The sequence below is a fragment of the Ranitomeya variabilis genome, chromosome 3 (genome assembly GCF_051348905.1).
Source record: "Ranitomeya variabilis isolate aRanVar5 chromosome 3, aRanVar5.hap1, whole genome shotgun sequence".
In the NCBI taxonomy this organism is placed as follows: domain Eukaryota; kingdom Metazoa; phylum Chordata; class Amphibia; order Anura; family Dendrobatidae; genus Ranitomeya; species Ranitomeya variabilis.
Window position 1 is genome coordinate 696,396,004 of NC_135234.1, and position 27,735 is coordinate 696,423,738.

The 27,735-nt window shown below is 43.4% G+C and overlaps 1 protein-coding gene across 4 annotated transcripts in view; it reads left to right on the forward strand.

Annotated features, from left to right (window-relative positions):
• PROSER1 (proline and serine rich 1) overlaps positions 1-27,735 on the forward strand; it is a 61,212-nt gene that overhangs the window by 1,119 nt on the left and 32,358 nt on the right. For 3 of the 4 annotated variants that reach the window (XM_077298174.1, XM_077298173.1, XM_077298176.1), the window contains exons 2-8: positions 1,057-1,148; positions 3,911-4,138; positions 7,956-8,021; positions 8,817-8,885; positions 10,780-10,874; positions 19,493-19,586; positions 27,076-27,186. In XM_077298174.1, the coding sequence (XP_077154289.1) occupies positions 4,094-4,138; positions 7,956-8,021; positions 8,817-8,885; positions 10,780-10,874; positions 19,493-19,586; positions 27,076-27,186 (480 nt within the window). In that variant the 5' untranslated portion in view covers positions 1,057-1,148; positions 3,911-4,093. Of the gene's footprint in view, positions 1-1,056; positions 1,149-3,065; positions 3,157-3,910; positions 4,139-7,955; positions 8,022-8,816; positions 8,886-10,779; positions 10,875-19,492; positions 19,587-27,075; positions 27,187-27,735 lie in introns of all 4 variants that reach the window. The other variant, XM_077298175.1, reaches the window with a different exon arrangement.

Here is a 27,735-nt window from a genome sequence, read left to right on the forward strand (position 1 = left end):
CGGAGCGCTGTACTCGGCCGAGAAGGCGATGGACGGCTGCACTCACTAGTGTAGGATCCATGTCACTGACCGTTGGAGCCGTTCTCTCGGGGGTTCGTTCTGTCCTCTACCGATATTTGCCCACCATACAATATTTTGGTCTGCAACAGCCGGGACATTTGTCGGATCAGGAGCGTCACATATGTTTACAGAGATGTAGGATTGAAGTCTAGGAGCGAGCGCCGAGCTTATATGACGCTGGGGCGTTATTGGCTTAAAGGATCAGTTACATGGGATTCCCTGACCACACATTTTATGATAAATCCCACTTTACATAGTGATGGCCCATATCTGTAAGGTAAGGCACTGAGTGGTGGCATCTGGCCACCAAGTCCTCTTATGCTCAAGAATGAAGGGGTCGAGGCCGGGACCCCCGTCATTAGATATGGGGTCACTGTATTACTTCTGCTCTGGAAGTCATCAGCTTAGCTCTTATTGCAAAATAAAAAGCACCAAACTGGCTTTACTCACCCACCCCTGGTTCAGCACTGAGTCTCTGCTGTCGCTCTCATCGTCAGCTATTGTCTGCAGTGCTGACATCCCTGCAGCCAATCAGCGAGTTCAATCACTCTGAGCGACTCGTGCCGTCTACTTGGCAGAGCCACTGTGTTCACTGATCGGCCGAAGCGCTATCAATATGACGTCACCACTGCAGAGGCAGCGATTCGGTGTTGGACCTGGGGAGGGTGAGTAAAACTCCCTTTTTAAAAGAAAGCAATCTACATCAAGGGAAAAGAGTTTTCTCAACACTGGAAAACCCTATTAGTGCAGTCTTCATACTTGCGTAAATGATCCACTGTAGGCAGTATGATCAGTCATCTCTGTATGTCTAGAGATCCCAGTGAAATCTACAAATGGAGCATTCCAGTGTTCACCAGCGGATCTATCTGTGTTCACCTTCTTTATAGTTCCCATCAGATTGTATGTAGGTAGAAATGGTTTATATGTGGCAATGTGTTTCCCGATAAATAAGACGAATATTCAATTCATTAATGAATGAAATGTGTTTTTATACAGGAGCTGGTGTCAAGCATGAAATCCGCCATTAACATTTAGGAGGCCATCGACACAGAGTCGTTGACCAATGATCTTGACATCGATGAACACAGGTAACTTTCTAACATCCCCGTCCATTGCTGGGTTCAGCGGACACATCAGATGAATATTGTCTGAACCTGGCGAGATCTGCCCACAATCTGATGTGCATGGCGGCCTTGAAGGAAGGGATAAAACAGAAGCCTGATGTCGGGCTACAATAGGAACGTCCAGCAGAGATGTTTGTCAGCCATTTACGCCCCCCTGGCAGAAAAAAGAGAAAATATATACCAGCTCACCTGTCGGCATGTGTTGTGGGGAAGCACGGATATCGTGTAGTCATCACGTGAGCAAAGTAATCCAGGAAAAAGAAAAAAAATCCAGCTTCCAAAAACTTGCAAATTTATTAAGAATAAAATGCAAAGTCCAGTCCAATAAATTACATAGTGGAGAGTAGCAAGCAACGCGTTTCGAACAATGGTATGTTCTTTCTCAAAGCTTTGTAATTTATTGGACTGGACTTTGCATTTTATTCTTAATAAATTTGCAAGTTTTTGGAAGCTGGATTTTTTTCTGGATTACTTTACTCCCCCCTCCCTGTTGGAATAGCTGAGCCAAATGTGTACGAGGGAGGGGGTTAGGCCGGGTTCACATTGCGTTAACAGCAGCCCGTTCAACACATGCGTTAACGGGCTGCTGTTAATGCAAGTGCCGAATTTCACTAGTGCAGATAGAGCTAGCGGATGCTCTGTCTGCGCTAGCAGTGACGGACCCGGAAACGGTGCAGCCCGCGTCCCGGGGTCCGTCACTCAATGACAGCACATCAGTAGCGCATGCCCATTGTGGACGTGCGCTAGCGATGCATCCGACATAGGGATTAATGGCGGTGTTAACGGACTGCGTTACACCGCGTTATGCATTAGCAGTTAATGTCCTTTATTTTATTGCACACTCCCTCCCTCCCAGGTGGCTGTTTTATTTTTTTCTTTATCTTAACTCCCAACACCTTTTATTCTTGTGTCTCCTCCGATCTGCAGGCAGTGGATAAAGCATGCCTCCATTTATTACTATACATCTTTAAATACACCAATATCCTCAATCACCACATTACTAAAGGCAGAAAACATATCATAATAAACACCTAAGAAAGCAAGGCTTTCTTTAGAAAAGGCCAAAAATGTGTGTGTGTGTATATATGTATATATATATATATATATATATATATATATATATATATATATATATATATATATTATTTTAAAAAAAATATCGTAAAAAACCAGAGTAATACTGATTCAAAAAAGGTGGGTAATCCCAGATAGAACGGAATAATAAGTGTATGCTGTCAGAAGGTGATGATGTAATAGAAGGTAAAACGTAGCAATGAATAGTAGACAATACGTAGTAAATAATAAAGCAGCCTGTTAATAAAATAACATTATAATGAACTGTATGAGAAATCAAATATCATAACAGCTAATATAATGTGAATATATGACATATTCTAAACCTTAATAGTGTACCAAGTCATGCTACAATTTTCCGTTTAAATTTAATGGAAGATAATAGTGAACCTTCTGAGAAAGTGTATAAACCACAGATATACCAATTTAGGCAAAGTTGTCAGGGGAACATTACCTACAATGTAGAGATCCAGGAACCCACCACACCTGACGCGCGTTTCGCACTGAAAATGCTTTGTTCAGGTCTTTATCACCTATTGTCTACTATTCATTGCTACGTTTTACCTTTTGTTATATCATCTTCTTCTGACCGCATACACTATTATTATTCGCTTAGTGTATACACGTTCTATCCTGAATTACCCACCTTTTTTGTATCTGTATTACCCTGTTTTTTATGTTTGTTCATGATCTTTTTGAAAATAATTTTTAATGTATATCAATAAAGATATAAAGATTTTTTTTGACCCGTTTCTAAAGAATGCTTTGCTCTTAGGTGTTTACTATGCGTTTTTACATTCATTGCAGCCCCTCTATCACCAGAACGATGAGTTCCGTCCATGCACCTTTTAGGATTTTGTTGTGTTCTCTCAGTATCACTTGGGAGAGATGAAGACGGGTAATTGACATTCACATGTTTGTCTTCTTGTCTAGCTATAAGCAAGGTATAGGCTATGATAGGAGCCGGGGTGATCTACCCAGCAGCACCAAAGATGGCTAGAACCAAGGTACCGGCTATGATAGGAGCTGGGGGGGGATCTACTCAGCACCATCAAATTTGGCTATAACAGAGGTACCGGCTATGATAGGAGCCGGGGGGGATGTACCCAGCAGCACCAAAGATGGCTAGAACCAAGGTACCGGCTATGATAGGAGCCGGGGTGATCTACCCAGTAGCACCAAAGATGGCTATAACAGAGGTACAGGCTGTGATAGGAGCCGGGGGGATCTACCCAGCAGCACCAAAGATGGCTAGAACCAAGGTACCGGCTATGATAGGAGCTGGGGGATCTACCCAGTAACACCAAAGATGGCTAGGACCAAGGTACCGGCTATGATATAAGCTGGGGGGAACTACCCAGCAGCACCAAAGATGGCTAGTACCAAGGTACCGGCTATGATCGGATCCAGGGGGATGTACTCAGCACCAACTCAGTTAGCTATAACAAAGGTACAGGCTATGATAGGAGCCGGGGGATCTACCCAGCACCATAAAATTTGGCTATAACAGGTACCGGCTATGATAGGAGCTGGGGGGATCTCCTCAGCACCAACTCGGTTAGCTATAACCAAGGTACAGCCTATAATTGGCTCCTTCTGTGCGGATCATCATTCATTGCATCACTTGATCAGTTTCTCCATCTTCTTTTCAGATTACAGCATCTTATCATTGTGCGTCCTGCGGGAGAAAACCGCTGTGATCATGTGCTCTTCATGCTTATAACGCTGTGAGATCGACTCTGTAACAACCGGCAGCACAGGAGCCAACGGAGAAAACCACTCCCTGAACCTTTTTACACTTTGGATGGTTCTGTAAGAAAGATAGAAGCGCAGCCATGGATAAGAAGTCATTTGAGATGGTGCTGGATGAAGTCAGAAAGGTACACGTACATTACAGGGCGCTCTATGCATACAGCTCCGGAGCCATTGCACAATGCGCACACATCCTTTATACACAATCTACATAATGTAACATCACCGCCATACAGCGTCCATACCACTGCCACTGGCGGAAGATAGTGGGAATTAGTTCAGGTCTAACATCTTTGGGGATTTCCCATGGCTCCTGCTGTTATTCTAGTGTGCCATATGTTCTGGTCGGGGACGGCTCCTTTATCATTCATAAATATATGTATTCGATATTTGAGACTGAGTCCCAAAATTTCCACACTCCGGTTATATTGAAACTTTTGGTGGCTGCACTGTCTTACCGGTGCTTTCCATTCTGTCTCCCCAGTCACTGGTGCACAGGGCTGAATGTGTTACATCTGTGACTGGGGTGCGAAAAACAATGGCCGCCTCACATGTGGTTTTCACCAAAGAGCGGCGTGCAGGGATTTGTTTTTTTGCGGTCTGTCAGTGTGTCTGGTTCCGATATTTCTCTTAAGATTTTGTGCACAGAGAAAGTTTCTTGTCCGGAAGAAGTGTGTGTGAGCGGACAGAGAAGTAAGGAAGGTGGCACTAGTGACCGCCGTGAAGAAGGAGCCGGACGCCCGTCCATGTCCACGGCTGATGACTACATTGAGCGGGAACGGATTCTGGTGTATAGACGAGTGATGGCGGATTGTTTCCTCCTGAAAGAAGCTCTACGAGGTCGAAGATTGATCTCTGGTGAAGACAGCGGTGCATCGCGCAACTCAGCTGAAAATATTTTTTAAAGGGGGAACATGTATTGAAAAGCTGAGAGACTCTGTCCGAAAAATTTTATATTTAACTTGATGAAAATAAATTCTACTGAGTGCGGGTAATTTCGACTTGTGTCTTCATATAAAGGATCCGTGTTGGTTGTTTGCAGAGGAATAGTGCATTGAGAAATGGTCTGTCATAGGCACTGCGTCCCAATTTAGGGAACTTTTCTAGGATTTTTCGAGAGTTGGTGATATACAGTAAATAAATAAATCTGACTTACGCCTTGAAATCCTAGTGCTGAGGTAATGTGGTCCTGGCTTGTACCACAAATGATATCTTCCCATCCAGCACTTGCATGACAGCTGCAGTCAATCGCTAGTCCCAGTGATCTGGCGCCGTACGTGAAAATGACACCGCTGAGACCGGTCATTGGCTGCAGCGGTCATGTACATCATCGGTCAAAGGCTAAGTAATTCTTCTTCCTTTATCACATTCTTTTGCTTTTTTTTCTTAAAAATCCTACAAAATGCCATAATAAAACCTTCTAGATGCCATAATGGAAGGTGCTATAATGCGAAGCTGCTGCGGCCATGAAATGCGGGCTGTGCGCGCTCCTATAGGGGAACATTCACACTGCATTCTCAGGAGAGCGCTGATCCTGATAATCGGCCAAAATGTAAGCAAGTCGCCGGTCTCTTCTGGGGAAATTAAATAAGTTTGCTTATCCCCGTCAGAACCTTGCGATTTTATGCTTTTTGTTTCCGTTTTTTTCCTCCTCCTTCTTTCCAGATCCAAAACTTTTTTTTTTTTTCCCGTCAATATTGCCATGTGAGGGCTTGTTTTTTTTGCGGGAGGAGTTGTACTTTTGAATGGCACCATTGGTTTTTACCATAGAGTGTTCTTTAACACGGGGAAAAAAATTTCAAGTGCGTTGAAATTCCAAAAATGCAAGAGAGTGCAATTTCACAATTGTTTATTTATCATGTTCACTATAAGGTAAAACTGACCTGGCAGTGTGATTCTCCAGGTCATTACGAGTGCGCAGATACTGAACATGCACAGGTTTTATTTAAGCGGTGAAAAAAAAATTCAGAGCTTTGTCAAAAAGTGTAATGTTTGGTTGTGCGGCCCACTTTGAATCACACGAGAAGCTGATACTCCGCTGGTATTTTACTCCCGCGAAGCTCCATTCCATGTTTCCCAACACCACACCTATGCTGGCGAAACCGTAATCAGGTGGGGTCCTTATATATATTTTGGGATTGTCCACTTATAACTTCTTTGTGGGACTTATTTCACTTTCAGTGGGACAGATCGTCCAGCCGACTCCCGAGGTGGCGTTCCTCCTCTTAAACCTACACGCGTTCCCCCCCGTGCTCTAGAGTGGTAACGGCTCGTATTGTGTTAACGACAAGACTCCTACTAGCTAAACATGGAAAACAGATGTTATTCCCAAGAAAGAGGCCATAGCTGAAGCGGGTAATACCACGTTTATTAAATGACGCCTTACAGAAGTTCACCAGGGATCGGCAGGCTGGGGACGCCGTCCAGTCAGCGAGTCACAGTTGACCAGTGGAAGGTTGGGGGCGAGCACTGGGGAGGACAGGATTGACACCTTTACACTGCAATGGCTGTACAGTTACGCATTTATGTTACTTTGACCTGTGTTGCACATTTGTGCTAATTTTGTATTATAATATTTTCAATAAAAATGAATTATAAAAAAAAAAAGTGTAATGTTGCTTTTTTCGCCATTTTCCAAGACCTATAACATTTTGGTCTTTCGGGATCTGGGGCTTTGTGAAGGCTTATTTTTTTGTGCTTTGAGCTGATGTTTTTATTGATAAGATGTTTTCATCACCTTGCAATGTTACTGGGGCCACAAAACAGTAATTCTGGCATTTTGATTTTTTTTCCCATTATGCTCTTTACCTATTATGATTATTATTATTACTATACATTTTTATAGCACCATTTATTCCATGGCGCTTTACATGCAAAAGGGGCAAATATAGACAAGTACAATAAACATGAGTAAAACAAGGCACACAGGTCCATAAGGAGGGAGGACCCTACCCGCGAGGGCTCACAGTCTGCAGGGGGTGGGTGAGGATACACTAGGAGAGGGTAGAGCTGGTCGTGCGGCGGTTCAGTAGACTGAGGATCACTGCAGGTTTTAGGCTTGTCAGAAGAGGTGGGTCTTCAGGTTCTTTTCTATCAAATTTAATTTATTTTATATTTTGATTGGACAATACTGAACGCAGCGATACCAAATGTGTTTTTTTTATTTCTCCTTTATGGGGTAATTTGAACTTTTTTTAAATCTTATTTTTAGAGCTTTTTACTGTGTTGAATAGTGCCATTAGGGGACTTGCAGCTGCGATTGTCCTATCGCTTGTGCTGTACATAGCCGTGCATCAGCCGTGCTTTGTGTAGCAGAAATCACAATCTCTTATGAATGCCGGACTGAGGCCGGCGTTCACAGGAGCTCAGTAATGACAGGCACAGACCCCGTGCCTGTCAGGACCACCCATTGACTCCCCACGATCATGTCACGGGAGCACCGATGGGCAGGAGCAGTGACTCGCTCCTCGCTGGCGTGTTTTAGACTGCTGACGGAGATTGTCACCATGATGGATCCTGTTCTGTCTTGCTCTCTGATTTGGGGTGAGACAGGGGTTATGAGCTTTGGTCTTCTGGCTTTTACCCTGCGTACATGTACAGTGGCAGTCCTACTGTGTCCGTCTTGTAGTGTGACTGCCTTTCGCCGTGGTGCGACCATGTACAGGCACAGTGACGTTTCTATTAAATCATGGAGTGTATTTTGTTCTTGGGATTTGAGTGCGGAAATTGCCTGTGAGTGATAGAAATAGGCGAGTTCTCATACAGAGGAATCTGCGCTGGAGCTTGGCCTGATCTGTGGACGGGCAATTATTCTGCAGCAGAAACAGTGAAGTGTGCTGGAAATTTCACCGCAGATCCCATGTGGACACATAAGTGCCAGTAATGTGTTCTGATATATTGACCTGTCTCTTCCTGATCGTTTCTTTGGCTCTTTCCTTTCCGCAGGCTGTGGTTACGGATTATAAAGTCAAGGCCTTGGAGAGCGTACATGGATATTTTTCCTGTGAGCAGGTACAGTAAATCGGGAACGTGTGACTAAAAAAAATTCCACTACGGGACACCGCTGTTCACTCACATCCGCCCCTGTATGGACGCAGTGTCCACTACCCGGGCTTGATTGTTTCTTTTCATAGTACATCTAGAAGAGGTATATTTCACTATGCTTTTTTTTGGTAGCTATGATCTCTTCTTAGAAAATAGCCTTTTCCTCTGAAGAGACAATTTGCATATTTAATTTCCCAGAGGAGAATGCATAGCTTATAAGTCTCCTCACTCTGACATGCCAGGCCTGGCTTGTCACTCTCCACAAGGAGAAACGTTACCCCTTACACCCCAGTCCAGAGGCTTGTCACCTAGCCGAATCAGATCTCATACTTTGCACGAATGAGGGGCATTACCCTGAGACACTATGTAAATTGGCTTCTTTCCTAAAGGGTTTATATTGACTTTTATGATTGCTGCTTCCAATAGGTGGCACTAGAGTTCTAGCCCTTTTCCTCTCTGAAGAGACAATATGCATATTTAATTTCCCAGAGGAGCGCTACATGGCTTTTAAGTCTCCTCGCTCTGACATGCCAGGCTTGTCACACTTCACAAGGAGAAATGTTACCCATTAGAAAATAGCCTAAAACTCTATAATGATCGGTTCAGTAGACTTACAGTGGGCTAAAGGGGTTGTAATATGGACCCTAAAAGTCAGCTGTCCCCTAACCATAAAGCTGCTGTGCAGCTCCTGTTAGCAGGGTCTGCATGGAGAGTTGTGTGCCGCTCCTCGGGACGCTGTGTAACCAAGTCTCTCTCCTGTAGGTGGTGGAATTATTGAGATATTTCTCCTGGTCGGTTCCTCAGCTGAAGGCAGTGAAGGCGATGCAGCATGTGAGTACATACTGTCAGATGCGTAGGATGATGTATATCAGGAAGCAATAACATTATTACCCTACACGTTACATTCGAGAAGCGGTTCCGGTGTAGAACAGTTGTCTGACGATACCTCTCCCGCCAGTGATTGCACTAGATTTTGGGGAAAAAAACGAAACAAATTCCATTGACTCAATAGATGATGGCCGCAGCTCGGTTCTTTCATCACTGATCCCACTTTGGATCTGTGAGATTCTCAGCCGTTAGACCCCCGACAATCTGTCTCTAGAGCCTCTTTGTAGGCGCATGTTTTTGACAATTAAGCCCCTATAAAAGCCTTTACAGAAGATGTCTGACCACAGGAGGAATGAGGAGGTCTGCAGTTTTCCCACATACTTTTTCAATTCTTCATTATTTTTTAATATTCGTTTTCTGTTAGCAATTGAGAGCAATATTGTTGAGTTGCAGAGACTGTAAGCTCCCTACATAATTGTCCCTGCAAGCTCCACACTTAAAGGGGTTAGCCGGGATTATTTTACTGTGGGCCTAAGAACGACCGGCAGATAGTTGCTACCTACCTGCCAGCTGTGCCCGGCTGTCACAGACCGCTCCTGCCAGCGGTTTAGCTGCTTTTGCTGACGTCATGTTGACAGAGCATCGGCTTCTCTTCCACTCTACTCTGTTGATGGGGCATCTCTGTCGATGTCATGATGATTGACTGACGGCTCCCCTCTGCTCAACTGCAGGGAGCCAGCTGTCGATCAGCATGACTTTGGCGGCTATACCCCATCAATAGCAGCACGGAAGACAGCTGAATCGCTGTCAATGACTGCTCTGTGTCGGCACCGGGTATAACTGACAGGTAGATGTCAACTACCTGTCTTAGTTTTTAGGCCAATTGTTGGGGAAAAAAATAGCCCGGGTTAACTCTTTACTTTTCAATACTACAAAGTGGATCCAGTTGCATTCCGTCTCAGCAATGCTCATCGAGTTACAAGGCCTGATATGCCGATGATGAGATCTGTGCCTACAGACCATTATCTGGGGGGTTTGCCCCCAAATGTAAACAAAAGTGTTGTCATTCACTGACAGCAATCTGGTATCCTCACCAGTATTCATAGAATATATCACAAGGGTGCAGTGATAAAGAGTTTCCCTGGAACTTTATAACTCATCCTCGGCACCTGCACTGATCCACTGATAGACAAGTCCCCATCATTGGTCACCAGACAGGCCTGATACTACTAGTATTACTGCTGGTCACGTTCCCTTAAATGGAGCAGAGCTGTAGTGGTTGCTCATCGGAGCTGTGCGATCTCTGGGTGCCAATGGGGCGGCATTTGTGCCTAAAAATGCCCCCATAGCTGCCATCTACCTGCCTGTTTTTGGTTTCAGACTTCATTCTTTAGCATAAAAACAAAATGTTAGAATGAGGATTAAGACGTCAGTGCTGTGGTCATGTGTCCAGACGGCATGTGTCACTGAGACCGGGGACACACAGGCTTGTGCACTAGGGATGAGCGAGCGTGCTGGGATCAGGTGTTATCTGAGCATGCTCGGGTACTAACCTGGTGTCTTCAGCGTGCTCGAATACTAAGTTTTATTCACCGCGGCTGAATGTTTTGTGGCCGTCCGACATCCGCAATACATGCTGGGATTTCCTAACAAACAGACAATGCCTGCATGTGTTGTGGCTGTCTATCAGCCGCGGGGACTGGAACATAGTATTAGAGCACTCCGAAGTCACTCGGTTAGCACCCGAGCATGCTCAGATAACACCAAATTCAAGCATGCTCGCTCATCACTATTGTGCACCCCTTTCTTATTTTATAACATTCAGCCCATCTGATTATTATTCCTGGGGCTTTTTGTCCCTGACGGTGATATAATTTCTAACACTGCTCTGTTGTAGAAAATGGTCGCCATTCCTGCGGTGAAGGTCGTGAATATACTGAATTGCTTCACGTTCAGTAAGGACAGACTGAGCGCCCTGGAGCTGCTGGCGGTGTGAGTACTTACGTCAGCACCTTACATTGTGACTTATACAGCTCAGGCAGCCTCTGTATTTGCATCTCACTTTCAGTCCTGCTTCTACATTAAAGGGGATGTCCTAAGAATAAGCCTCACGCTACGGTTAGATCACACAAAACAATTCAGCTTTTCAATCATTTACAAAACAATACACCTGTGGCTAGATATTGCTGTTAAATCTGAGTTGTGGCGCCCCCTGCTGTTCCTAGTTGACTCACTTGGCTAGTAGCTTACTTGCCACCATTCAGATCTTATGCACACACACTTCTTCAGAGTTATTCCTACTATTGTGCAAGAATCCACACAACATTAAAGGGAATGTGTCATTTAAAAAAATGACCTGTCGTTTAACCCCTTCATGACTGGAGCTTTTTTCGGTTTTGCATTTTCGTTTTTTGCTCTTCTTATTTCCAGAGCCATAACTTTTTTATTTTTCCATCAATTTGGCCATGTGAGGGCTTGTTTTTTGTGGGACGAGTTGTACTTTTGAACGACACCATTGGTTTTACCATGACATGTACTCGAAAATGTTAAAAAATTCCAAGTGCGGTGAAATTGCAAAAAAAGTGTAATCCCACACTTGTTTTTTGTTTGGCTTTTTTGCTAGGTTCACTAAATGCTAAAACTGACCTGCCATTATGATTCTCCATGTCATTACAAGTTCATAGACACCTAACATGACTAGGTTATTTTTTATGTAAGTGCTGAAAAAAATTCCAAAATTTGCTGAAGGAAAAAAAATTGCGCAATTTTCCACTACCTGTAGCGTCTCCATTTTTCGTGATCTGGGGTCAGGTGAAAGCTTATTTTTTGCATGCTGAGCTGATGTTTTTAATTATACCATTTTGGTGCAGATACGTTCTTTTGATCGCCCGTTATTACATTTAAATGCAATGTTGCGGCGACCAAAAAAAATGTAATTCTGGCGTTTCAATTTTTTTTCTCACTGCGCCGTTTAGCGATCAGGTTAATGCTTTTTTTTTATTGATTGATCGGGCGATTCTGAACTCGGCGATACCAAATATTCGTAGGTTTGATTTTATTTTTGTTTTATTTTGAATGGGGCGAAAGGGAGGTGATTTTTTTTTGGGGGGGGGGGTTTAATATTTTTAAAAACATTTTTCTTTAACTTTTGGCATGCTTCGATAGCCTCCATGGGAGGCTAGAAGCTGCCACAACTTGATCGGCTCAGCTACATAGAGGCGATGCTCAGATCGCCTCTATGTGGTAGAATTACAGGCTTGCTATGGGGTCTAAGGGGTAACGTTTCTCCTTATGGAGAGTGACATACCATCTCTGGCTTGTCAAGGTAAGGAGGCTTATTCGCCGTGCAATGCTCCTGTGGGAATTTAAATATGCAAATTGCCTCTTCTGAGAAAAAGAGGACTTTACTCTATAGCGCCACCTGTTGGAAGGTGGCACTCATAGCAATCCGACATCAACAACCATAGAGGTCTCAAGGAGACCTCGGGTTGTCATGCCGACGAACTAATGACCCCCGATCACGTGATGGGAGTCACCGATGCGAGCATTTCCGTCCCGATGGCCAGAAGCGCTTGTTAAATGCCGCTGTCAGAGTTTGATAGCAGCATTTAACTAGTTAATAGGCGCGGGTGGATCACGATTCCACCCGCACCTATTGCGGGCACATGTCTGCTGTTCAAAACAGCTAACATGTCCCGGCTTTGATGCGGGCTCACCGCCGGAGCCTACATCAATGCGGGGAATACTGACATCAGCATACTAATACGTCTGATGTCAGTAAGGGGTTAAGGGTTTTTATTTTTAATGTTTGTAGTTTTTTTCTTTATTTTTTTGCTAAGTGTTTTTTTAATTTTTAATATCATTATCCATATAAAAATTGGACGTTTTACAGTTTACCCTCTCTTTTAGGTCTTATACTATGCTTACACTTAATGTTCTGTATAGGTGACTTTTCAGCAGTCTGTAAAAAAAGAAAAAAAAAAAAGGCTCCTTCAAATATTCAAGTAGTTTTTGTGTCTTTTTTTGTGATACATTGGTCTTAATTTTTATGTCACGGTCACCTTCTCTTTTTATTTGTCTTTGTTACTGGTTTTGGGTGATATCGGTGGGGAAAGTGACTGATATATTAACCTCAGGTACAAGAGAAATCCAGCCTCCTAGTTGCATAGCAGAGCTGGGTGAATCTCCTACGGAGGAATTAGCGCTGCCAGCGCCTACCAATTACTGCGTACAAAGCGCTTTTTAAGTGCGGTGTATACAGTGAAGGAAAAGGCAGAGACGGTAATAAACCATCTCTGCCTTCTCTATGGGCACTCCAGTCACTTGATGGCAAGATGGTCCATTGACTGCTGTCAACACCTCCTATTACTGCTGTGTATACAGTGATGGAGAAGGCAGTGACGGTAATAAACTATCTCTACCTTCTTCTTGGAGACTGCGGCCACTTGACCGCTGTCAGCGCCTCCAATGATAGCGCTTCCTCTTTGACAGCCGGATAAGTGCTCCCGCAGCTACACGATCACCTGTGGCTGTGCTTCTGTGCGATGACCATTCACAACGTCGCTGCACCGAAGGAGCCAGACCGCCCGGATATGAGAATGAAAGATCCCTCTCTTCAAGAGAGGATGTTTAATAAGAGGAAACTGCAAAGTTTCTTGTTTTTACATGCACTTTGCAATTTTACCAACTTAATAAGGTAAGTACACGTTCTTAGAAGGAATCAAAAGAACGGCTGCGGTCGCCATAACTAAATTCCACTGGATGAATTATTTTTACATACCAAATAAAATGTCATTTTTTTCCCCAATTGTTTTGCATCCTAGTTTCTTATACTATGAAAATCACTAGAGAATAGGGAAACGTTCCCGCGTTGTTGACGTTCATTGAGTTTTTGTTTCTGTTCAAAATGAAGCTCTTAAAGGGGAGGTGAGCTGGGCCAGTGATGTCCCCTCCAGAGGCGTTTGTGGGGCACGTGTGTCCTCACTAATAGGAGAGAGGTGTATTATACCCGCCGCTCCCACTCCTGGTCTGACGGACCTCGATGATATATCGTTTAGATTGGCTTTAATCCTCCTGACAATGATGGTGACGGAAAAGGGAAATGGAATCACCAAAGGGATCATTATAGGAAGATTTAAACATTCTTACATCTTTACTAGTCAGAGGACAATTATCAGAGGGACGGCGACAACATACACGGAGGAAATTAAGTGTTCTGTTGTTTTCAAACTCGACTGGTGTAATTGCAGCTCTGTCCGTAGAGACGCCTGCGGGTTCCCGTCTGATTTCCAGCCCGTTATGTAATGCTAGCACACGCGGAGAAATAATTATTACTCTCCCTTCCAGCTTCCTGTGGTGCAGATCTTTGCATCTTTTTGTGAATTAGTTTTTTTAGTTTCCACACTGTATTATCTACTGTGGTTATCCCCTGCTATGTTACCGTCATGGACCGTTGTTCTCTCCCAGGACAACCCTTACTCCTACTCTTACCTTAAACCTAGTTTTCATTCTTGCACTTTAATTTTTTTCTCCCCTTTTTCCCAGAACCATAACTTTTAGAATTTTTTTTTTCTCAACATTGAAAAATGAGGTCTTGTTTTTTTGCATGTTGAGGTGTAAAGAAGTCATTATCTCAGTAAATTAGAATAATTAACAAAAAACACCTGCAAAGTCTTCCTAAGCGTTTAAAAAGGTCCTTTAGTTTGTTTCAGTAGGCTCCACAATCATGGGGAAGACTGCTGACTTGACAGATGTCCAGAAGGCAGTCATTGACACACTCCACAAGGATTATAGTCATACCCTTTCTATCCCACATATACATTAAGTATTATGTTTCCATATGGATTATTATGACATAATTTGACATTTTTTACAAAGCTAATCCTCCCTGTAGATGATAACTCCATATGCCCATTTGTATATTTAAAGGGACACTCACCCCTATGTTTTGGCTCCTACTTTCTTGATTCCTGGAGTGGTAGAACATGTTTTTTGTCCATTTTTGTTCACCGCAATATATGTTTTTTGATTGTTGAGGTCAATAAAATAAGCACTTTTCTATATTACTTTTTGGCTTCTGATGTTTGTGTATAGGTTATATGTTTCCTCATTCCATGGGGCCTGATGTTTTCTCACTTTTATGAGGATTTATTATAAGTTGAATGGCCTCCAAGGTGTTCACATGGTTTTGGCCGCAGTCATGGCCCTTCTCCGTAACGGGGGGATTGCCGTTATCCCTTACCTGGAGAAAATTCTCACCAAGACCAAGGCTTCTTCCAACTCGTAGAACCTGAAAGTCTACAGACCACCTTGGACGCCCCTGACTCGCTTTGGGAGGATCATCAACGGGTCAAAATCCTCTCTGATACTGACTCAGTGTCTTCTTTTCCTGGGGATGTTGACCGACATTGCACAGACAGGTTTTCTTCTCCCAGAAGAAACGAGGACTGCTCTTCATACCATTCATTCCCTTAGACAGCTGTTGCTGTACCAGCTATGTTTCTCGCTCATCACCAGCCCTGGTCTTCATTTATTTGTCACTTATATTAATTAAACTGACAGTTGCCCCAAAACTTTAGTAGGAAATAAATTGCTATTTGACATGGATTTCTAAATCCCTTGATCCCCGGTATCACTGAGCTGTTTTTTACCTTCCAATTTTTCTAATATTTTTCTCCAATAAATGCCCGTCTGCTTAGTTATAATCAATGGTGAAGACAGTAGCATTCAATGATCCAGAAGGACCACTAAGGACCTGTCTAATGTAATACCTGTTGGGATCATTACAGTAACATTCTTTGATAATACGATATTTTTTGGTGTTCCTACTAAAGTCTCTGTAAACGTACAAGTGCGTTTTGTACACAGTGTACATGTGCTAAGTGATCCCCTGAGATTTCTGAGCCCCGGTGTCGTGTTCTCGAGAGACGGGAACAGTGTCTCGTTGCGTCATGGGCTCTGCTGCTCTGTGATCGCTGGTGATACCATCCCTGGACCTCACATACAATAGCTGGGATGCAGATATACTATACACAGGCAGACAGCAAGGGCTTTAGAAAGGAAAAAAAAGTGATTGCATATTATATGCAGGGCTGTGAGTCAGAGTTGGAGCCCGTTTCGTGGAGTCAGGGTCATGGAAATTGAGGAGTCGGAGGTTTGGTGTACCGACTCCACAGCCCTGGGTATATGCAATAACTGTCTGAGCTGTGGCGGTCCGGCCTTTGTTAGTGAAGGGGACACAGTGTTTGGCAGCAGGCCGGACTCCACTGTGGAGGGGAGCAAAAATAAACAAGCACCGCTTCAAACCAGCATCCTTTTATGTGAGCGTTCCAGAGATCAGACCCCCTCCGATCATAGGGTGATGTCATTATAGTAGTAATATGACATCAATGTATAAGATAGGAAAACCCTTCTAATTAAAAGGAATCTGTCATCAGGCTTTGCTACCCTAAAAAAGAGCAGCATGGTATAGGGGCGGAGATCCTAATTCCAGGGATGTGTCACTTACTGGGCTACTTGCTGTAGTTTTGATAAAATCCTAATTTTATCTTCTACAGTTCTCTGAATGTTGAGCTCTATATAACTCCGCCCAAACCACTGATTGCCACTTTTCTGTGTACACTGTGAATAGGCAGAAAGCTGCCAATCAGTGGTGGGGGACGGGGTTATACAGAGCTCATGAATATGGAGGATGACTGACATGGCAGCAGGGTTACTAGTCCTCTAGTGGTAGTGATAATCTCCTGCTGATAAAACAGAGATTTTTATCAAATCAGCAAGGGGCCCAGTAAGTGATGCTTCTCTGGAATCGGGGTCTCTGTGTCTGCATTATGCTGCTCTCAGATTAGGTGGCATAAACCTTGTGACACAGATTCTATTTAAGAAGCCAGGAATAATCCTAATTATCACTATATTATACCAACAAATGACTGCACCATTTCATGTATTGAAGAGTGATGTGCAATAGTGACTGCGTGCAGAGCGCACCATGGCGGGGTATGGTGTCCGGTAGCACTCCGGTAAGCACTGGAGCTCACACAGGCAGCGGATTCTTGTGTCAAAACAGTGTGAGATTTATTGATCGCCATGTCAGGGCTTGTTTTTTTGCAGAACAGTTGTACTTTTGAATTACACCATTCATTTTATCATGTGATGTACTTGAATAAAAATTCCAAGTGAAAAAGCCAAAAAAAAAAAGTGCAAGTCTACAATTGTGTTTTGTTTATTTACCATGTTCACAATATAGTAAAACAGAACTGTCAGTATGATTTTCCAGGTCAGTGCGAGTACACAGATGCCAAACTGCTATAGTTTCTATTTGTGGTGAAAAAAATTCAGAAATTTTTTTTCTTGTCACTATTTTCCAAGATCCATAACATTTTAATTTCTCAAGATCTGGGGCTGGGTGAGGGCTTAGGCCCCTTTCACTCATCAGTTTTTTGCTATCAGTCACAATCCGTCGAATTTTGAAAAAAAAACTGATTCGGCAACTGATGCCGCCAGATCTGCTTTTTTCTTATTACCTTGTATTTAGCGATGGATTGCGACGGATGGCCTCACGTTTCATCTGTCGTTCCCCAGATCCGTCGAAAATTGTTTGTCCGGCGGCCGGAGACAATGGACAAAGTAATGTTTTTTGTGTACGTCGAAAAATCGGACAGCGACGGATCCGTCGAAGGATTCCTTTTTTTTTTTTTTTTTTTTTTAAACTGAGCATGCTCCGATTTATTTAGGATCCAATTAGCCAGATCCGCTAGTCGAATCCGTTGCATCAGTTTTTCACAATCTGCGACGGATCCGTCGAGCCAACGGATTGTGACTGACAGCAAAAAAACTGATGTGTGAAAGGGGCCTTATTGTTCCCCGACCTGACGTTTTTACTGATAACATTTAGGGGCAGATACGATGCTTTGGTCGCCTGTTATTGCAATGGTGGCGCAAGCCAAAAAAAATGTAATTCTGATTATTTATTTTTTTTGTATTTATTTTCTTTTCTTATTACATCATTTTACCAATCGGATTAATTTATTTAATATTTTGATAGAGCAGAGATTTCTGAACGCGGCAATACCGAATGTGTTTTTTTTTATTGTTTTATTTGGGGCAAAAGGGAGGCGATTTGACCTTTTGTGTATTATTAATAATAATAATAATAAAAATTATTATAATAACCTTTATTATTTACTTATTTTTTTATATAGGTTTTTTAAAACCCTCTTATTTTACTTTATTCGATAGTCCTCTTAGGAGACTGAAAGCTGTGATCTTCTGATCACTGGTGCTACACCTAGCAGTGCTTCAGACCTACTATCTATAGCAGAAATCACGGTCTCCTATGAATGCCAGAGGATTGTGATGACGGGCATGAGGGTCATCAGCAGACCCCCGGCTGTCATAACAGCCCATCAGCGCCTCTGCAAAATGAACATATGGCTGCTTCTAGTCATAGCTATCCGGCTGCACATAACCAGGACCTGTACTGCTAGGATTTAACCCTGTCCTACCTGGCTTTCCTACAGTAGCGAGTCACCAGGGTTGTGCAGTGAATAGTCACGGGGGGGCTGAGAAGGTCCAGGTAGTAGGTCCATAGTTTGGAGAAAAACAATAATCTTAACAGCAGAAATAATAAATGCAAATAAATACCGGCTATTGTATATCCACCTTTTACGAAAGATTCACTCATTGTTTAGTGACTACGAATATATGAATTTATTTAAAAGTTCTATTTTACAAGAAAAACACAAAGTAACAAGAATGAAATCCAGAGGAGTTTGATTCCAGTTGGCCCTCATGAGATTTGTTAGTAAAAGAAAGGATACTCAAGGCGTTGGACCCACCACAATCGTATATGAGCTTTAGAACAAAAAAATCCATTGAAATGTATCTCTAAACGCTGTTTACTTACCTATAGAATAGCGATGAGACCCGACCACAGGCGCCACCTCACACATTGTGCCCACTGCTTATTTTAAGGTGGACTCCAGCATGCCTTGTGGTTGTACATGCGCCCCTTCCCGTTGTCCTTTCCCCTCCCTTGTTGGACTTTTTTTTTTTTCTCCCGTGTTAACTTTGTAATTCTTGTAACTTCTCTAATTGCTATTCTCCCATATTGCATTAGTTTTCCTATATAATTCCCACTAGAATGTTGCATATCCGCTCCAATTTCACAAGTTTGCAAAGTCGATCTATTTATGCACACATTCATGATGCATTTGAAAATGTGATCGCAATCGTCCCAATTTTGTAGCAGTAAATTTTGCTTCTTTTTGCTTCCCGCCTCGCCGTCATTTATCCACACATCAGATTTGGGTTCACAAGTGGCATGCGTAGTATTTGTCACCTCTTCCCCCAGGGCCCCGCCAGTCTCTTCTTTCAGCTGCAGAGGTTACATGTCAGTATCATGAGTTAGTAAGATGACTATTACTCTTTTTTTGTTGTTATTTAATCCAATTATGAGCTGTAAATAATGCATTATTATTAGCTTTATGCTACGTATCATATGACATGGTATTGGTGCAGGGATATATGGACGCAGCCGACTCTTCTGTGCAATGTTTGCTTGCGCTAAACCTCTACATTCTGACTATTAAAATCTTTTTTTTTTTGTTTAGAAATATTCATGATGCATCAAATTATAAGCCAATCGAAGAACTTTTTAAAATAAACCAAACTGAAAAGAAACGCAGCAGAAGAATCCTGGAGCAGGTATCTACGTAACAGAGGTTTTTTTCCCCACATTGGTAAGGGAAAGCAACCAGTGTCTAATTGCGAGTCCTAACATTGGCAGCAGTGATGAGATGAGCCCACGACATTGCCTCCATGCCCGCACCACAGGAGGTTACCCTAATAGGGACCGGAAACGCAAAGAGGTCAGATAGCCTACCCCATTTCCTCTCTCCAGTGTTTTTCTAAAGGGCATACCAGTATGAATGCTTCAATATTTATTTACACCAAGAAATGACACAAAATATTAGGGTGGCAATTACCCATGCTGTTGTGGAGGGTTCCTAGAAACCAAATTACCCGTAAGTCTTAATTTATTTTCTCAAGTCACCCTCCACGACAGCACCACAGGAAGAATGCCAAAGACAATTTTTTTGGAGGGACAATGGCCTGGAGAACTGTTCTCCCAAAGTCCAAGTCTGCATTAGACATTGTCTAGTCTGTAATGTTTAGAGAAGGTATGGCCGAGTACTAGGTAGCAGTTCTGCAGATCCGATAATTGAAAGCACTGATCCTTTATCCAGGTTTTTGACACTTGGAGATAGTGAAGAATAGCTCTACATACGTCCAGCATATGGAACTTCATTTCTTTACTGATAGATGGATTTGGGTAAAATATTTTCATTTGGAACTCTGTGGCTTGTTTAGGTAGGAAAGATGGATCCAGGCAGAAAATGATCCTCTCTTCTAGAGTTAAGGTTCTCTGGTCGAGAGGGCCTCTAGCTCACTGATTGTGCTGTGATTGCCACTTAAAAAAGCTGCTTTCCAGGACAGTTTGTCGGTCTATAGGCTGAAATGGTGGAAGTGTTAGACCTTTTGAAGACTACATTCAGATCCCAGGTCGGGGCCAAGTTGAATACTCTTGGTTGTAGTTGAGAAGCTGCGATTAGTGATGAGCGAGCGTTTGTTGGTTAGGCAATCCCAGCATTTGTTTCCGCTCTTGAACAGCTGCGAGACATGCAGCCACGTTGACTCAAACATAGTATTAGAGCACGCCGAACATGATCGGATAACGCCTTATCCGAGCAAACTCGCTCATCATTAGCTGCGTTCATAAACCTGATCCAACAATGATCTGCCAGGCTTTGGTCAAAATATGAACTAAGGGCTACCACTTGGACTTTGAGTGCTAGTTTTTAATCCCTTTTCCAGCCAACTGTGTAGGAAGTTTAGAATTTTGGCCATGTTTGGACGTAGATGATCCGGAGGGGTAAAGCCACACCAGAATAGAAATGTTTTCCATATTTTGTTATAGATGGAATTTTGTTATTAGCTGCCTACTTTTCTGAAGCGTATCTATAACCTTGTCCAAGAGACCCTTAGCTTTATGGATGATGGACTCAGAAGCCAGGCTGCAAGTCGCAAGGCTTGAGAATCTGGGTGATAAATTGGCCCATTGGTGAAGAAGGTTGCTGATTGATGGGAGAATCAGGGGACCTTCTATTTTTAGGCTGTTCAATGTCCCGAACCAGCTTTTCTTTGGCCAGAGTGGTGCCACTAGGATTGTTCTTGTCTTGTTCATTCAGATTTTCTGTAATGTTCTTGGTAGAACAGGAATAGGCAGGAAAGCATATACCAGTTTGAAGTTCCAGTCGTGTGTGAATTTGTTCAGATTTAGGCAGAACAAAGTATTTAGCTTTTGTATTTTAAAGGGAACCTGTCACCCCCCTAGGCGTTAGTAACTATAAGAGCCATCTTGTGCAGCACTAATGCTGCATTCTAACAAGGTGGCTCTTTTTGTTCTTGTTCGTTGCACTGCAGAAATAATCGCTTTTTAAATTTGTCCCTCATACCTTCAAATCGTCCGGGGGTCAGGTCTCCCCCCCCTAATCCAGACGCACCACATCCGTCACTCTTCGAGCCGCGCGCCGCCTCCTCAGCGTTATTCAATTCTCCAGGCGCCTGCGCTGTCATATTCTGCCTTGGGCATGCGCAGTTCGCGCTGCCCGATCACTGACATCACTTGATGTCTTGCTTACTGCACCTGCGGCCCAAGAATCCCAGCCCCGCAGTTTGAATAAATCATAAGAGACTGCAGGGCGGGATATTGGGCCGCGCAGGCGCAGTAAGCAAGACATCAAGTGATGTCAGTGGTTGGGCAGCGCGACTTGCGCATGCCCAAGGCAGAATATGACAGCGCAGGCGCCTGGAGAATTGAATAACGCCGAGAAGGCGGCGCCCGGCTCGCAGTGGCGGATGTGGTGCGTCTGGATTAGGAGGGAAAGACCTGCCCCCCCGGACGATTTGAAGGTATGAGGGACAAATTTAAAAAGCGATTATTTCTGCAGTGCAACGAACAAGAACTAAAAGAGCCACCTTGTTAGAATGCAGCATTAGTGCTGCACAAGATGGCTCTTATAGTTACTAACGCCTGGGGGGGTGACAGGTTCCCTTTAACGGGTCGCAAGCAGGTCTACTGCTGGGGATCCCCATTTTTTTACCAACAACTGAAATACTTCCGTATTTAGGCTCTATTTCCCTGGGTGTATGATTTCTCTGCTGAGAAAGTCTGCCTGGACGTTAGTGGAACCCTTTAAATGAAGTTTTGATAGGGAGAGGACATGTCCCTCTGCCCAAACAAAAAAGATGGCTGAGATATTCTTTAGGTTTTTGTACCTCGTGCTTCCTTGGTGGCATAGGTGAGCTACCGTGGTCATGTTGTCAGAGAATATTTTTACATGAATTCCCTGCAACAAGGTCACCGCAGCCTGAGGGCATCCTCCACTGCTTTCAGTTCTCTGAAATTGGATAACCATAGACTGATATTTTGAGACCGTATCTCCTGGATCGAAGCCTGGGAGACTGTGGCTCCCCGTTCTCTTTTTCTGGCATCTGTTGTGATGGTCGATAGAGGATACTGATTCCAGGATACTGCTCTCTTCAGATTTCTTGCATTGAGCCACCAGATGAGTGAAGCTTTTACTCTGCCCAGTAAATAGATTTTGTTTAGTGATCCAGTGAATCCGTCTCAGGAGGATAGGGTGTGCGTCGGGTGTGCGTCTCTAGGATTCTTGTGTGGGCCTGAGCCCAAGCTACTGCCTGAGTACACAAGGTCATAGAGCCCAAGACTGACATCGCGAACCTCAGTTACTTTTTTCTGATCCTGTAAAGCTGTTACTTTTGATGGAAACTGGATGTGTTTGTCTCTTGGTAACCGGGATATCTGATCTTGAGAATCTAACAGAATCCCTAAGAAGATCATTCTAGTGGAAGGGACTGGGTCTGACTTTTGATAGTTCTCCAGCCACCCCACAGATGTCAGGATTTGAAGTGTTTGTCATATGTATTCCTCGAGTATTCAAACTGACGGGGCTATCATCAGAAAGAGGTTAAGTTAGAGGATGATACAGATGTTCTGGTTTCTGATGGACGCTACTACCTCCACCATGATCTTTATAAATACTCGAGGTGCTGACAAAATCCTGAATGGGAGGACATGGAACTGAAAGTGGAGCACCTGATGCCCTTGGGTAACTGAAAACCTCAGGTATTTCTGCTAGGCCGGGTGAATGGGAATGTGATAATGGGTGTCCTGTAGGTTGATGCTCACCATCACGAAATCTTCCCCTATTGAGGAAATGGTGGATTTTAGTGATTCCGTCTTGAGTTATCAGTAGTTTATGTGCGCGTTCAGGGGTTTTAGTTTATTATCATCCTGTATGTTCCGTTTGGTTTTCTTACAAGGAACATGCAAGAATAATGTTCCGTATTCCGTTTCTGGGGCTGGGGAGATTACCCCTGTAGCGAGTAATTTCTGATGTCCTCATTTTAAACTAGTTTTGTAACTCCAGTGATGGCAGGGAAGCTATTTTCGGGCTGTGCGGAGGATTGGAGGATTATTTGAGTTTCATCCCTTCTCTGACAGACTCTAGAACCCATTGATTCCAAGTGATCATCTGCCATAGGAAGAAGAATCTGGAAATTCAACCTCCTATTATCTTGATGACATTCTCTCTGCCTTTATCTCCTTTTGGATAGCTCCAGTGCCCTGTTTTCCCTTTTCCCCTACATGGAGAGAGCTGACTTTGTAAGGGACGAAATTGCTGCTTCCTGAACACCTTGGGTTCTGGTAACGTTTTCTTTTTATCAGACGCTTTATCTTGGAGACGGTCACCACTGCAAAACTTTAGCCATAGTGCACGTTTCATTGAATTTGACAAGACTGAAGACCTTGCTGCTGTTCTTACCAACTCTGCAGAGGAGTCAGCTGAGAATTCTGTGGTCTTCTAAAGAAGAGGTAGAGATTATAATAGCTCTTCTCTCGAAGTTCCCACGCTGAGATGTTCATCCACCGGAACATGGACCTTACAATGCACGTAGACACCACATTTGTGGTCAACACGGCTGCTGAAGTCTCCCAAGATTTCTTTAGCAGGCTGTCCATTTTGATGATCCAGTTGCGAGGAATCTTCAAACGGCAAGGTCGTCTATTTTGCCACTTTAGCCACCTGGATATCGACTTTTCGCATTTCCTACCAACACTTAGATTTTCATTAGAGGAATAAATATCTATCTTTTAGTTCTTTCAGTATCCTAAGCGATTCTTTGAAGCTCCCACTCATCTAATATTAAACTTTATATATTTTTGTTTACCGGGAATAGCATTCTTTCTCTTAGTTTTTTTGTCTTAAGATCCCCAAACATCTTGTCTTGGACTGTCTGGGTAGTCTTCTCCTCCTTCACATCCTTAGTAGTTCTCACTGCTGTGAGTATTTCCTCCATGTCTTCCGTCGACAAATAATATTTCTTATTTCCCTAGGTAGGTTTGTGCCTGCAACTACAGGTCCTTCTCAAAAAATTAGCATATAGTGTTAAATTTCATTATTTACCATAATGTAATGATTACAATTAAACTTTCATATATTATAGATTCATTATCCACCAACTGAAATTTGTCAGGTCTTTTATTGTTTTAATACTGATGATTTTGGCCTACAACTCCTGATAACCCAAAAAACCTGTCTCAATAAATTAGCATATCAAGAAAAGGTTCTCTAAACGACCTATTACCCTAATCTTCTGAATCAACTAATTAACTCTAAACACATGCAAAAGATACCTGAGGCTTTTAAAAACTCCCTGCCTGGTTCATTACTCAAAACCCCCATCATGGGTAAGACTAGCGACCTGACAGATGTCAAGAAGGCCATCATTGACACCCTCAAGCAAGAGGGTAAGACCCAGAAAGAAATTTCTCAACAAATGGGCTGTTCCCAGAGTGCTGTATCAAGGCACCTCAATGGTAAGTCTGTTGGAAGGAAACAATGTGGCAGAAAACGCTGTACAACGAGAAGAGGTGACCGGACCCTGAGGAAGATTGTGGAGAAGGACCGATTCCAGACCTTGGGGAACCTGAGTAAGCAGTGGACTGAGTCTGGTGTGGAAACATCCAGAGCCACCGTGCACAGGCGTGTGCAGGAAATGGGCTACAGGTGCCGCATTCCCCAGGTAAAGCCACTTTTGAACCATAAACAGCGGCAGAAGCGCCTGACCTGGGCTACAGAGAAGCAGCACTGGACTGTTGCTAAGTGGTCCCAAGTACTTTTTTCTGATGAAAGCAAATTTTGCATGTCATTCGGAAATCAAGGTGCCAGAGTCTGGAGGAAGACTGGGGAGAAGGAAATGCCAAAATGCCTGATGTCCAGTGTCAAGTACCCACAGTCAGTGATGGTGTGGGGTGCCATGTCAGCTGCTGGTGTTGGTCCACTGTGTTTCATCAAGGGCAGGGTCAATGCAGCTAGCTATCAGGAGATTTTGGAGCACTTCATGCTTCCATCGGCTGAAATGCTTTATGGAGATGAAGATTTCATTTTTCAGCACGACCTGGCACCTGCTCACAGTGCCAAAACCACTGGTAAATGGTTTACTGACCATGGTATTACTGTGCTCAATTGGCCTGCCAACTCTCCTGACCTGAACCCCATAGAGAATCTGTGGGATATTGTGAAGAGAAAGTTGAGAGACGCAAGACCCAACACTCTGGATGAGCTTAAGGCCGCTATTGAAGCATCCTGGGCCTCCATAACATCTCAGCAGTGTCACAGGCTGATTGCCTCCATGCCACGCCGCATTGAAGCAGTCATTTCTGCCAAAGGATTCCCGACCAAGTATTGAGTGCATAACTGAACATTATTATTTGATGGTTTTTTTGTTTGTTATTAAAAAACACTTTTATTTGATTGGACGGTTGAAATATGCTAATTTATTGAGACAGGTTTTTTGGGTTATCAGGAGTTGTAGGCCAAAATCATCAGTATTAAAACCATAAAAGACCTGACAAATTTCAGTTGGTGGATAATGAATCTATAATATATGAAAGTTTAATTGTAATCATTACATTATGGTAAATAATGAAATTTAACACTATATGCTAATTTTTTGAGAAGGACCTGTAACTCGCCTTCTTCCCACCACTTGCTTGTAAAGGAACTCTGACTTTCCTGCAAGTCTGAGTCTTGACTGTTCCTCCATACATATTTTTCACTGTTTGACTATTGACAGTCGAAGATCCCTCATCATAGGAAAGATACTACTTGATGGTGTATTCAGTCCAGGGTCATTTTAACCAAGGACTCCAGCACAGCATCCGATTGGATGATTCTCCTTCCCATGGTCTGATGGGCTCAAGCAAGGGGAAAACCTCTTGCAGGAGATAATAGGTCTGCCATAACCTTGAAAAATCATTGTGTGCTCTGTATTCAGCAGTGCGTTCAATCGTGGAATGCAAGCGGAAGTAACGTTGAAGGACCTGCGACCGCATCTGACGTCACTTCTGCTATTTGCATGGTGGATTCATAGAGGGGAGGAGGACCCCAGCTTGCAGCCCCTATGCTTTGTCTTGCTCAGGAGGCGTGACGAGGTCCTATGTCCCAGAGGAGACAGGAGCAGCGATCATCCTCAGCTGCTCTGCCTAAAGGGATGTAGGTCAGTGTCTGTTGCTGGCCACAGAGCACCATAAGATGAACTCCTCATGCTCTATAGTTAAGGGAAAAACACTGGAGAGAGGAAGTGGGGTGGGCAGTTTGACCTCTGTGTTTCCTGTCCCTGTTGGGGCGGGGAATAACCTCGCTCATTTAGGGTGGCAGCCTCCGCTGGTAGGCAGGCCATCAGCCTACCAGGGCAATATAGGCATATATTTTTTGTGATTCTGACCATTTTTTCTTATTTTTTTTTAAATAATAAAATATCTTTTTAGGTTTTTATTTTCTTAGGGTTTTTTTTTGTAGTTTTGACCTCTTGGTTTCCTTATTTCTTTTTGGTTGGGTATCATAGTATGATTATAGCTACTCATTCCATCCCATAATTGTAATGAAAACTGCTCAGTAATACATCATCTGGGCCGGTTTATAGTTCTGATGTATCCGCTGGATATACCATAGATGGTGATCAGTGGGCTGACTTATGTGGACTTCTGATGTGTGTCCCCATGTCGCTTTATTCTGATATGTGATCATGATTCCTTTTCTTTAAGGCTGTGAAAAGAGGCTGCAAAGCCCCGAATGCTATGATTTCTTCATGTGGGATGATCCCTGGAAATCCGTACCCTAAGGGAAGACCCAGTCGCACCCACGGAATATTCCCTGTAAGGATAATGTGACCACTTATTGCAGTATGTACCATGCAGTCCTCCTAGTTCAGTCTACGAGGGGCTGATCTCATGAGGACTGTATCACCTATAGAATTAAGTGTAAAGGAAATGTTAAAAAATCAACAAATCGGAAGATAAAATATATACAAATATTTATAAAAACATATATACACCATATATTTTGGACTATAAAACTCTTGGACCATAAGATGCACCCCAAATTTTCAGGAGGCAAATAGGGAATGCATCAAATGGGGATCTGTCTTACAGTCCGAATTTAGCGTACCGAAGAGGGATCATCGGCGGTGGTGGTGGTGGCAGCACGGGGTCACAAGAGGTGTTCAGAGGTTCGACGCTGTGGGGCGATGCTGCGAGCCCCATCCAAAGCTGGAAAAAGGGCTGCACCGCCCCTCCTTCCAGCCTGGGACTCACATCATCGCTCCACAGTACCTCGAACACCCCCCTCCTCCCAGCCCTGGGTCCTCAGATTCGGACTCTAATACGCATCCCCTTTTTCCCCGAAAAAAAATTGGGGGGAAAAAG